At 51.4% G+C, this 12941-nt stretch overlaps 1 protein-coding gene across 6 annotated transcripts in view; it reads left to right on the top strand.

Annotated features, from left to right (window-relative positions):
* The window catches only part of ADAMTS17 (ADAM metallopeptidase with thrombospondin type 1 motif 17), a 396657-nt gene that overhangs the window by 162952 nt on the left and 220764 nt on the right, over positions 1 to 12941 (top strand). For all 6 annotated transcript variants that reach the window (XM_044933289.2, XM_025271613.3, XM_044933288.2 and 3 more), the window contains exon 8: positions 1575 to 1680. In XM_044933289.2, coding sequence (XP_044789224.2) covers positions 1575 to 1680 — 106 coding nt within the window. The remainder of the gene's footprint in view (positions 1 to 1574; positions 1681 to 12941) is intronic.

The following is a 12941-nucleotide window of genomic DNA, read 5'->3' as shown; positions in this document are numbered from 1 at the left end:
GGGAGGGAGGTTCGTTTTTAATTCCTAAATCCCCCTACTTACCATCTCTGCGAGCTCCTTCCCGCCCTGGCCCCTGTGCCCACGGGGATGCCCTTCGCTCCCAAGACTCCTCAAGCACACTGAGGGAGCCACGTGTGGCCACAGCGCTTCCCAGGGCACGGGCCGGCGGGCAGAGGCCCTGGTCACCGGGTCACCCATGCCACTGGCCCGTGCACACCCAGCTGAAGCCACTGCCCGCTCCGCACTCCTGTGCGTGCACAGCGAGGGCCGCACTGGGCCCGCCCTGGCCTGTGACCCGCCGACCGCCCCCCAGGCCCCCAGACCCTCATTCGTGTCACAGGACACAGTGGGGAGTCGGCCGCCACCAGCACTCAAGCCCTGTCCCAGGCCCTGTGCTGGGGGTCCTTCGAGGGGACCCGGGAATGCCCTTCCGAGGTTCAGAGCTGCGAAGGAGTGGGCAGAAGTGCCTCTGGCAGCGTCAGCCCAGAGATGGGCAGCTATGCACGGCTGATGCCCGTGACCCACAGCTGTGCCCAGTCCATCCAAGGCCCTCTCCTGTTCACGGGCCTCTGTAGCAGAACAGCTTTGCTCCCCTGGAACACCCCCATCACCCCCACAAGCCGCCCCCTCCATCCTCTGTCCTTCCCCCATCGCCCCCCACAGCCCGGACCCCCCCGTCCTCTGTCCTCCCCCCATCACCCCCACAGCCCGCCCCCTCCCATCCTCTCTCCTCAGCCCCTTGCTCACAGTGTTCTCCTGAGTCTGGTTCCCCTAGTCGCGCTGCCTCAGTCTTCCCCTCTCAGGGAAGGTCCTGGGGTCCCTCACGTGTGTGCAGGGATGAGCCATTGGACTGCGGGATCTGTCTTCCCAGATGGCCTCCAGGCCCTTACTCTTCCAGTGTCTTTCACTCCTCCCAGGACCCGGTCTCCCACTTTGAGGGGCTCCTGAGACATTTTCCTGAACCTTCCCGCTGTCCTTGGCCTGCTCTGAGTGAGCCTTGGCCCTGGTCTGGCTCACCCCCTGAGAGCGTTAACCTTGGCGGGGCTGGGCCTGGGGCGAGGGATGTGGAGGTCCGGGGCACGGAGTCTGAAGGAGCCTGCTCACCCCCTCGGGGTCCTCTCCTTGAACCTTGCACGCTGGATACCTCGCCTTGCTGGCCTCACCTGGCCCCGGCCCTGGATGCTGAATTTGGCTGCCTCAGCCTCCAGCTCCAGGTGCCAGTCCAGGGGACCTTGGGAAAGTTACCTTTCCTCTCTGAACTGCGGTTTCCCTGTTGCCTCCATCCTGGCTAATGAGGACTTTGTTAGATAAGATGTGCCAGCTGCTCAGCCTGACGCATGTTAAATGCTTGAGAGATGCTTGTGGTGGTTATTGTTATCATTAGACAAATACAGAAGCATCCCACACTGACCAGCCAGTCTCCATGAGCTCTGGAGATACAGGCCCAGTCCCATGGTCATCCTTGCCCCCACTTGCCCCTCTCGACGGTGTGTGATGCTGACCGTGTGGATTTGCCCTGCGAGGTCAGGACCTCGCATGTTCTGAAGAGGATGTGTTTTGTGTCTCTGCTGCAGGAATTGCTTACTTAGGAGGTGTGTGCAGTGCTAAGAGGAAATGTGTGCTTGCCGAAGACAATGGCCTCAATTTGGCCTTTACCATCGCTCATGAGCTGGGCCACAAGTAAGTATCAGACTCTGGATTGTTCTGCCTCTTTAAATGCTTTTCTGAATACATATTCTTTTCACTCAGATTCTGGAAGTTCTAAAACAGTACTGCTGGGCGCCTTTGCTTCCTCTCGAGTAGGGACCTAGGCAAGCCCAAGTCCCAGCCCTTCAGGGAATCCAGGAGATCACTGAACAGACTGTCTCTGAGAGTGGAAATGCTCATTTGAGGTTGGTCTATTCTTAAAGCACACTCTGTAAAGGGAAGAGGTTTTTCTCAGAGTGTCGTCGTGAGTTGCATCCCCTTCCCCAGATCAGCACGATTTTGATTCACTCTAAATATATTCAGATAGTGGGATTATCTTCGTGCCATTGAATTTCTTTTTTTCTTCAGCCAGTTTCAAACAAAGTCCAACTTTCTGAAAGTAGAATGTCAGTGTCTTAGTTTAAAGAATCATCAGCTACGCCCTTTGTCCATTGGCAATTCTCCCCTTGAGGAAGAAAGAACCACAGAACCCTAGAGCCTAAAGTGTGGACAAAATCTGAGGCTGCCTGCTGGTGTTTCAGACGGGGAGACAGCAGCCCTGGGGGTTGAGTCGCTGGCCCAAGGCTGAGATCACCTTCAGGGAGCCTCCGGGGCAGGAGGCCAGCTGACTCTCAACCTGCGGCCCGAAGGTTTTCTCTTCCTCCTGGAGTAGCTGTCTGTTTCATGTTTCTCTGAAGGAAAGATTGTGAGGTGACTGCTTGAGAACTTTAAATAAATAAATTGAGGAGGCCAAAACATGCAAAACAATGGGAAAATTTATATTGGGCTGAAGAGAACAAAATTAAATGGAAATCTAGTTCTTGGAGAAAATATATATATTGTCAAGTTTTCCTAGTGCCCTAGATAGTAAGATGCCTAGAATCCTAAATGTGAACTCAGGCTTCCCAAGAGTAGAGGCTATGGGTAAGGAGTACAAAAGCAGTTGTTGTCCCCTAGTCTTAGCCATATCTGGGGCTTTTTTTTTTTTTTACTTTGTTTCGTTATCTGGTCTCATTTTAATTTTTTTCACTCCTGTGGGTGGGTTTGTTGTTCACTTTTCTGTCCCTCTTGGTTATCATGATGTGAGTAGAGTAAATGAAAATAATCTTAGGCGTATTTTCTGGTATTAAGGAGAAAATAACAAGTTCTTGGCCAAGACAAGCAAGATGAGCAGTTATCTCTAAGCACACATTTATTTCATCTTGACAGTAATTTTTAATTTATTTTTTATTGAAGGATAATTGCTTTATATAGTTTTGTTGTTTTCTGTCAAACCTCAATTGACAGTATTTTAAAAATATTGCGCTTTGCTCATCCTCTTTTGTCTATACTACTAGAAACTAACTTTTTAAACTAATTGTAATCAAATTTGTATTCATATCTCAGATTTGTTAAGAAAAAAAAACAACAAAAAGCCCCACATTCAGTAGTGGGTGCTGAAAGAAAAGTGCAAATGCGTATGGTTTTGCAAACCACTTCTCTCTGTCAAATGCCCACCCAGCCCTTCATAGTATCTGGGAACCCACTCCCTAACAGTTGTGAGGGTGTAGAGTTGTTGAAGCATTTCCCAACACACAGCGTGTGTGGACCTTTGGAGAGACGTATTTATGTGAACTGCTGCATCCCATGGCAGGAGCCACCCCACACGCGCGCACACGTGGGCCGCCTTTCCTCCTGGGACGTTAAGCGCACGGAGCACCGTTCCTCCCTGGTGGTCTGTGTGCTTGTGCTGTATCAAATACTGGCATTTTAACTCGGGAGGTCTGCAGATGACTGATTAGATCCAGTCATAATCCAATAGCCTTTAGCTACAGTCTGTTTAGAATTCTCGAAGAACTCTTTATAGCTTGCTACTGAACTCTAATTACCTGCAAAAACAAACACCTTATTGTTCATCCAAGCCAGTAAATCCTGCTAGCATCTGGTCCTGCCCCTGCTTGGGCGATCGTGGTTTTCCCAGAGGAGTCTGTTGTCTCTGATTATTCGCAAGCATTGAGAAGCAGATCCTCCGTGGATGAAGTCAGCCTCCCTGTCCACGGACTCCTCTGGTCATCCGGCTCAGAGGAGTTGGGGCGGCTGTGTGGAATGGGAAGGTGGAGGCTAGCCTGCACTTTCAGGGAAGCCACTGGACAGGCTGTTTTACAGATGCGAACCTGGAAACTGGTCCATTCTTTGGGATGGAGAGGAATAATTTAACTCCATGTTTCTTAAATGTGTGTAAACTGACATAGGATGGATGGTATTCTCAGTGATCTGATCCACTGGTCCGTGCTCTCTAACAAAATTTCTTGGTGAGAGTTTTAGAAAACAATAAAGAACACCCCTCTGTGTACCTGTGGGAAATCTCCAGAGCGCTCACCCACCCGGCCCTAATCATTCAATCCTGAAAAGTGAAGCATCTCTTCTGAAGGATGAATGTGTGTGCCTTTGCATGCAGGCACGCATGGACGTGGCCCTTCTGCTCGTACCCAGTATACCTCCTGTGAGGAGCAGTGTGAACACTTACCCTCAGATGCCAGTGTTAGAGGAAGTCACTTTCCATAGGAGCCGCACAGGCCATTTATCAGATGATGAGCGTCACATAAGTTAACATGATTTCATTTTTGCCTTGGCTTTCAAAAACCACAAAGCTAAATGTAAGGCTGAGTTTTAATATTTAACTCATTGTAGCACTGGCCTTTTTCTCCCTCTCTTGTATGCATGGTTTTATTTCAATTATTGTAGTTCAAAAATAATTCATTTGGTGCTTTGAACTGGCTCCGATCCAATTTGCAGTAAAATAAGTTCTAAACTATAGATTAAATGAAAAATTTTTGACTTGGTAACATCAATAATGCTGCTTTGGACATAAATTAACAATGAAGTAATGATGTTTAAATCACATCAGATCTCATAGAGCACCTAGTGTGTACCAGGTACTGTTACATGCTGTGTATTCACTGCGTTATTGAATCCGTCCTATGAGGCAGTTTTACTAGCTTTTACTTTATAGATTAGGAAACTAGTGGTACTTTAGAGACAATTTCTAGTCTCTACCTAAAATGATTTGGGATCACGTGTATGATAATATGGACGTCCCAGGTGGCTCAGTGTTGAAGAATTCACCTGGAATGTAGGAGACTCGGGTTCGATCCCTGGGTCTGGAAGATCCCCTGGAGGAGGGCATGGCAACCCACTCCAGTATTCTTGCCTGGAAAATTCCATGGACAGAGGAGCCTGGCAGGTTACAGTCCATGGGTCACAGAGAGTCAGACAGGACTGAAGCGACTTAACACGCACACACACATGTATGATAATATACCCATGCAACAGGGCCATTAAAATAAGAATTCAAATTATAGAAATATGTTATAAAGAAGAGAGCTTGCTATATACCCAAAGAACCAGGGTACCTTCAGTTTGCTGGCATGGTACAGCACCTGGAGGAAGCCAGTGTGTCCTCGAGAGGGGTTCCCTAGGAAACACAAGTGCTGTCGGGGAGACTGGCAGTTTTCTGGTGATCTGCCCTGGTGAAGAGGTAGGGCAGAAAAGGCTTTGGCCATGGCTTCAGACAGAAGGTGAAGGATCTGCATCTCCTGATGGCAGTCGTGGGGGCACCCTGGGAAGGGGCTGTCCTGTGTTCCTGCCTGGAGGACGAGCTGGGTCTGTCAGCCGCTCTTCTGATGGCAGCTTTGGGGCTTTTTAATGAGCCTGATGCCAAGAGCCAACTCACTGGAAAAGACCCTGATGCTGGGAAAGATTGAGGGCAGGAGGAGAAGTGGGCAACAGAGGAGGAGATGGTTGGATGGCATCACCGACTCAATGGACATGAGTCTGAGCAAGCTCTGGGAGATGGTGAGGGACAGGGAAGCCTGGCGTGTTGCAGCCCATGGGGTCGCAGAGGGTCGGAGACGACTGAACGACTAACATCGACATGACCTTAGATGCCTTCTTGCCCATCATATGCAGCTACCCCCATCTTTTGGTTCGCCTTGTGCGAGCTTTGGAAGGCAGCTGTCTCCCTGTCTTGTTGTGGTAGCTTGAGAAACCCAGCTGAAAATGAGGCTGGTTTTGTGCCTTCTTGAGCCTGCGGTGACCATGAGAAAGCGATGGTCTTGAGCACGAGAGGGTGTCTGCGATAGACACTTTAGAGGGCCATGCTTCCAGCTGTTGTTGGTTGTGACAGAATCAGTGACATGGAGCAGACCGCCCAGCTGGGACAGCTCTGCCCAGGTCTTTCCCTTAAGGAACCAGGATGCCTTGCGGTGAACCTCAGTGTCCAAGTTGTTCATCACTATTTGACTTTAGAGAGAAAGAGCGAGAGCTCCAAACATTCGTTTCTTTGAGGCCAAATGCAGCCCTGATTGCTCACAGGAAGAACTCTCTTCAGAAGCTCATGTCCATGCTGACTGCCCATGAGAAGAATTTTTTAAAAAATCAAATGATACCCTGATAATCAAGGGGAGCATTGGTAGTGATGTTAGTATAACATTATTTTTAGAGGCTGTTGTTTACTATGATTTGGAACTTTTAGTGTTAGAAAGAAAATGTTTCCATGAAAATTGGTTAGAGTGCCTTTTGTTTGGGGGAAGGTCGGTCTGATGTGGTGTGATAAGGCCCAGGGGAGACATTTGATTGAGAAGAATGCTTCCTAGTGCGGTTGGAGGCTGGGAGGGCACAGACTCAAGTCTCAGCTGGTCATTTGGGGGCTGGGGAAACCCAGGAACCATGCACGCAGCATGCAGACAATTGGGTAAGACAGCACCTGGGAAGTGTCTAAACAGGGCTTCCAGGTGGGGTGGGGAGAGCAGAGAAGGACTTTACTCACGGCTTATCTGGCTACCTACTCAGAAAAACAAAGAGCTTCCCTTGCAGAAAATAAATCTCTGCTTCTGTCGGATTTAGGAGGCTCTGTTAGATAAGCCTGAGCCACATCAGCGCCTGCCTAGAGAGTCAGACCAAACCACGTGACCCCTCCAACCCGCAGAAATCTGAAGAAGGTGCTCCAGACAGGCCCGAGAGTCACAGCCCATGTGCAAGCTGTTGCAGGCCAGGCCTCTCCCCACCTGCTCTTTCTGGGGTCTTTCCTGACTTCCAGATGCCCTTTCTTGGGCCTTTCCATTCTGGAATCTACCTCTGCTCTGGTCAGCTGGCTCTGCTTGCAGCCTCTGAAAATCGCTGCCTTCATGGGAACTTGGGAACCCAGCAAGGGTGACATACGGGCTGTGCTGCAGGAGAGGAGCCCCCGGGGCTCTTGGAAGTGCCCACAGCCAAGTGTTAACAGGCCTGATCAGTTAAACTACCCGCTCTTGGGGAGGGACGCCTGGAAAGCTCTCCAGGAGACACCAGGTGCACCAGGGCGGGGCTGCTGCCGGCCTGACGTCTGAGTCCCTGTATCGTTGCTTCTGGTCTCATCCGCCTGCCTCCTCCATCTCTCGCTCCCTGGCCCTGTCCCCCCAGGTCACCCCATCACGAGCTCACCCTGAATTCCATGCTTTTTCACCACTCTCCTAGCCCTGCACCAGGTATGTGCGTGCTAAGTCACTTCAGTCATGTCTGACTCTTTGTGACCCCGTGGACTGTAGCCCACCACACTCCTCTGTCCCTGGGATTCTCCAGGCAAGAATACTGGGGTGGGTTGCCATTTCCTCCTCCAGGGGATCTTCCTGACCCAGGGATCAAACCTGCATCGCCTGTGGCTCCTGCATTGCAGGCAGATTCTTCCCTTGAGCCACCAGGGAAGCCCATTAGTTGTGTTTATCGCTGGCGAGTCAGGTGAGGAAAGGCCCAGCCCTCCTGAAAGAAGCCACCACAGTCAGGGGTAGTCCTGTCTTATTGCAGCTGACACCTCCTGGGAGACCTGGAAATGGAAGGAAAGAGCAGAAGGAGGGGGACAGGCAGCCCACAGGGGCCTGACGCTCCCACCTGGAGAGGAACGCAGGGCTGAGGTTGAGCGATACAGAGACCCTGGCGATCAGGAGCTGTGTTTGATGACACTTGTGTGCCTGCAGACACGCAGTCAGTCCTAGATGGACCCCGGCCCATCAGTGCGTGAGTGCACAGCTGGGTCCCCAGATCCACATAAGCGCCCCTCACCCCCTGCAGCTGGCAGAAGCCCTGCCCTGGCTGTTGTCGCCCAGAGGGGGGACTCTGCTCCCCTGCTCAGTCCAATGAAGACAGAGGCCAGGTGGGGGGCCACCTGCCTGAGGTAAGAAGTGGACCCATGGCCCAGGCAGGTCCCGGGTGAAGCTTGCTGGCCTCCAGTAAAGACACTGGTGAAAAGCTAGAGCCAGGCACTCTGGATGTTTCCAGCCAGAACGTGACTCTGCACAAATGAGTTCAGGGCAGCAGACAAGGAAGGGTGTACTGTTGTTGTGGGCCTGGGGACACACTTGCTGAGGTGCGGCATGGAAGCAGATTGCATTCAGTTCTCCAGGATGGTTGTTTATGGGCAGAGGGTGGTTGGCTGCCTGGGGAGCTGAGGAAAGGGGAGGGGACACCTGTTCTAGGAGAACTGTTCTCAAAACTGCAGTCAACACAATTCATACTGAAAGGAATTGTCTCGGTCCCAGAACAGGCAGGAAGGAAAGCCGTCATCCAGATGCGTGAAGAGGGGAGCAAACTGCTGGTGCAGAGCAGGGGGTCCGAGCCATGCACACGGCGGGTGGGGGATGTGAGCAGGCAGGTAGCCCCACATGCCGCTGAAAATTCTAACATGGCCAGGCAGCCTGCCGAGTCCTCTGCCTGGGTGCTCAACTCAGTGGGCAAAGCATGGACATCACATGCAAGGTGTAGTGGAGAGAGGATTTCTGCAAATGTTATAACTGTTTAGAAATCCCAGGAGGAGGACAAGTGTGCTTTTGTTCTGGTTGGAATTCGGGACGGCTGTGTTCATGCGTGGGTCAGCCTTTCTTGCAGAACAGAAAAGGTGGCTCCCAGGAGGTCTGCAGGAAGGGCTGGTTCTAGGGCAGGCAAGTCCCACTTGAGGTTTTCAGAGGGATTTCTCCCTGAATCCCTGCGTCTCACCTTCCATCCCTACTCAGCTGCTATAGCCTCCTGCAGCCTCCTGTCCTAGAAGGAACCTTAATTGGTGGTGCCAGTGGTGTTCAGGGCTCTCAGGATTCACACGGAGGTGCTTGGAGAGATTTCTAAGTACCATTTCCTCAGCGCTTGGCCCCTGGATTAAAGTTCCTGTACGAGCATTCTTGACTCGGCTGTCTTATCCAAATTCCAGAGTCATATCAAACCTCATTTACTTTTCTTATTATTTTTAAAAATGTGCCGCTGAAAATTCTAAGCTCTTTGACATTAATTTATAAGCCAGCCTTCTCCTGGTGTCTTGGATGAGCTAGAATGACTTGTGGCTTCTGGAGGGTTGTGGGGCAGCCACTGTGGGGTCTGTACCAAGCACAGCAGTTCTCAGCCCTACTCCGCGTTGCCCTGAGTGACTCCTTCCTAACAGCTCTGTCTTTTCTTCCTCTCCTTTCCCCACCCCAAACTGAAAAAAAAGCAGAATTTCCTTTGGGCCCTTCCCAGATGGATGGTTTTGAATGGGAGGTACAGGGTCCAGCGCAGCAAGGAACTTTGTCTCTGGGGCCCCATTTAAATGACTTCTCTGCCTTAGGGAGTAATTTCTTATTGCCTGGCATTAGGAAGAGTTGCAGGGAAGTTATCATTGTTTCCACTGGAGTCTTCCCCTTGTCTTGGATTGAATGTGAGGAGAGAACCCTTCTTCCACTTGACTGGAACTCCCAGAGCCACTGTTCTTAAGAGGACCTTGATTGCAGCTTTGCCAGATCTGCCCAGGCCAGGCCTGGGAGGGAAGACAGACAAAGGGAAAGCCATCAAAAGCTCTTCAGCGAGCAGACACATGTGTTCCCACCTGCATCCTGAGTGGCTAGGCCGAGTAGCTATTGGCTGGATGTTATCGCCATGATGGGAAATCCAGCTGGATCTGGGCGTCTGCTGCTCCCAGAGTTCCGTTACTCTGATAGGGAAGGTTACACAAGATGTGGGAGTGTTTGTCTCCACCCCAGGATTTCTTTGTGTTTAATTGTTGGTGGATTTCCTTACCTGAAATCATGTCGTCTGAGACAGTGTTTGAGAAGATGGCGGGGCAGGAAGGGGGATGTGAGGTGTGAATTGGGTTTGGCTGAAGAACCAAATTTTGAAATCCCCTCAGAACTTCCTTACATTACAGACTATCCCAGGAATTAGATGAGATCCAATTTTCTCGTTAGAAACAGCAGAGCTTCTGGCAGCTCCCTGTAAGTGGCTTTTCTCATGGTTCTCAGAGCTGGAAGGGATGTCCAAAATCATCTCAGCCTCATTTTGCAGACGGCTTCCCTTTCCAGGGCTCCAAGTGACCAAGCAGAGACTCAGACCAGAGCCTCAGGCCCAGTGCAGTGCCTTTCATACAGCTGAACCAATTGCATGTTGAGGCCACGTACTCCCCAAGTGGCTCTTCTGGTTCTGGGCTTACGCACATTTGCTGGGAAAGACCCCTGTTGCTTACCTAACCAGGGTCGTGTAAGCACTGTGGGAGGCGGTGGGGCGTTCTAGCATGCAAACTTCTCCACAGACGGAGGAGTACTCTGTTACGGACGGAGTGTTTGTGTCCCCCAGACTCCTATGTTGAGATCTCACCCCTATGGTGATGGTACGTGGAGGTGGGGCCCCTGAGCAGTAATTAGCTCAAGAGGGTAGACCCCACACGAATGGGATTGGTGCCCTTCAAAGAAGAGGCCAGAGAGCTGGCTAGCTCTCTTTCTGCCATGTGAGAAAACAAGCAAGCAGCCTCTACGACCCAGGAAAGGGCCCCCAGGACCCCACTGTGCTGGGCCCCTGACCTTGGGCTTCCAGCGTCTACTACTGTGAGAAAGAAGTTTCTGTTGTCGATAAGCCACACAGCTTGTGGTGTTTTGTTGTGGCTCACACATGCCCGCATTCTCCCAAGGTATTTGGTTTCATGCCTGAAATCCTTGTTCATCCACTGCCCGCTGCTGATGGAAAATTCCAAAGGCCTGAGGGCAGCCACACGTTCTCTTCATCCCAGGGAACTTTGCCACCAGCCCAGTCAACGGCGGTTCTGGGAAAAGACCCTGATCTCCTTGTCCAGCTTTAGGCACCGAGGGCACGCTCCCAGCTAGCCTGGAGGTGGTTTTGCCAGATGATGGCAGCGGCAGACAGGACCAGCAGAGGAGCTTGAAGGGGCCAGGGGAGCTGCAAATCATGGATCTTGTTCCTGATTTCAGAACAGAGCACTGTGGTTGTCAGGGGCCTGTGTGAGGATCTGGGGATGGCCTCTCAGAGAAAATATGAATAAGTGGAAGGATATAGAATGTGGAAGGTTGTAACACTCCCCAGGGTCACTGGATGCCTGACAAAGGCCTGGTCTTAGTCACAGCCGCGTTTCTGTGGTGTTTGAAGGGGCCGCTGTGAAGTGAGCCTGGTGACTCACTATCGTCAGGAGCAAGAAGAGAACGAGAAGAAGGATCCTTGGTCAGTTCTGAACTGAGCCGGGAAAAATGTTTGGGTCGTCGGAGTCCCCTGAGAGGCTGTGGCTGAGGTGGGCAGACAGCCCCTGGAGAAGCTGGGCCCTGTGACTTGGGGGACTGAGGTGTTACTGGGGGTGAACCTGCACCTCTACGAGAGCCACAGCTTCCGCAGCTCATAACCAGGTAGGTTGTTAACGAAAAGGGGTCAGAGAAACTGGTGGCTTTCCAAGTCAGACTTGTTAAATTGTCTCTCACACCAGGGGCCTGCCGGGCCCAGCGGGACCCCTGCCACAGGGCAGCTTCAGACACACTGAGGACGCCGGCTCACCTGCTGATAACCTGCTCAGGCAGTTTGGTTTTCAGTCAGAGGCGCCTTCCAGGCAGGAACACGTGCTTCCTGGGTAAAGGACACCTAACCAGCCTGAGGTTGACTGCGTCAGTCGTCTGTGCTGGGGGGAGCCCCGGGATGAATCTCTGTAACCTGTGCTCTGCTTCCGCCAGGGAGGGGCGGAAACTGCTTCGGCCACGGGAGAGAGCTACTGTGCAGACAGAGGGGCCGGCGGCCGGCTGCCTGGCCCACGTGGAGCTTGGCTGACTCCACAGAGCAGGCTCCCAGGACCTATCTCTTTCCCTGCGCCCCGACCTCACCCCACCCCAGCCTGATCTGTTCTTACTGACTTGGCAGCTGCCACCTGGAGCACCCCTTTCCAATGCCCCGTTCAGAATCTGCTGAGGAAGAGCGAGGCAGCCCCGGATATGGAGCTACACCAGGAACAGACAGGAGAAACACACTCACCCCAGCTGCACCCCACCTTGTTCTTCAGAAAGTGGTCCCAGGAACAGTAGCATCCTATCACCTGGGAACCTGTTAGGAATGCAGGGTCCAAGCCCAGCTGGGTGATTTCTTTGCATGTGATACTTTGAGACCCCATCTCAGAGCAGTGCTCGCTCCTAGCTATATATTATACCTCTGTGTGTGTGTGTGTGTGTGTGTGTGTACACATACAAACATACAGTTCTTTATATGGAGCTGAAGGGAAAAAAAAAATTTTTTTTTTTTTTTTCATTTTTAAAATTTTGGTCTATGGGGTAGTTTTTAGAACAGCTTTATTGCCTTGACTTTGGAATCTTGTCCGTGGTCCCATTTTACCTGTGCTTCATTAACCATCCTTGTGATGCCAGCAGCCTCCAACAGGTCTTTACCAGGCTTCCAGAGTTGATGCTGGGTTTCCATTCAGCTTCCTCTGTAGCTTAGAGACCAGCTTTCCTTGTCATGGTTGGTATATCGTACTTGTTAAAAGTGACCCCACTCTGCTGCTGCTAAGTCACTTCAGTTATGTCTGACTCTGTGCGACCCCATAGACGGCAGCCCACCAGGCTCCCCCATCCCTGGGATTCTCCAGGGAAGAACACTGGAGTGGGTTGCCATTTCCTTCTCCAATGCATGAAAGTGAAAAGTGAAAGTGAAGTCTCTCAGTTGTGTCCGACTCTTAGCGACCCCATGGACTGCAGCCCACCGGGCTCCTCCATCCAATCCTGGATTTTCCAGGCAAGAGTACTGGAGTGGGGTGCCATCACCTTCTCTGACCCCACTCTAGTGTAAAGATTTAATGTGATGTATCATAAAATCTGATAAAATTTGGGCTAAACACCAGAATGTCAAACTCATGGATGTCAACAGACCTGTTTAGGAACATGCTGAACAAGCAGAATTTGGTTTGCCTGTGAGATGAGATATTTCCATGAAGAAGATAGAAAGAAGCAACAGGACTGAAACAC

The sequence above is a fragment of the Bubalus bubalis genome, chromosome 20 (genome assembly GCF_019923935.1).
Source record: "Bubalus bubalis isolate 160015118507 breed Murrah chromosome 20, NDDB_SH_1, whole genome shotgun sequence".
Lineage (NCBI taxonomy): Eukaryota > Metazoa > Chordata > Mammalia > Artiodactyla > Bovidae > Bubalus > Bubalus bubalis.
The sequence above is the reverse complement of the archived record's forward strand: the minus strand, read 5'-3'. Positions and strand labels throughout refer to the sequence as shown.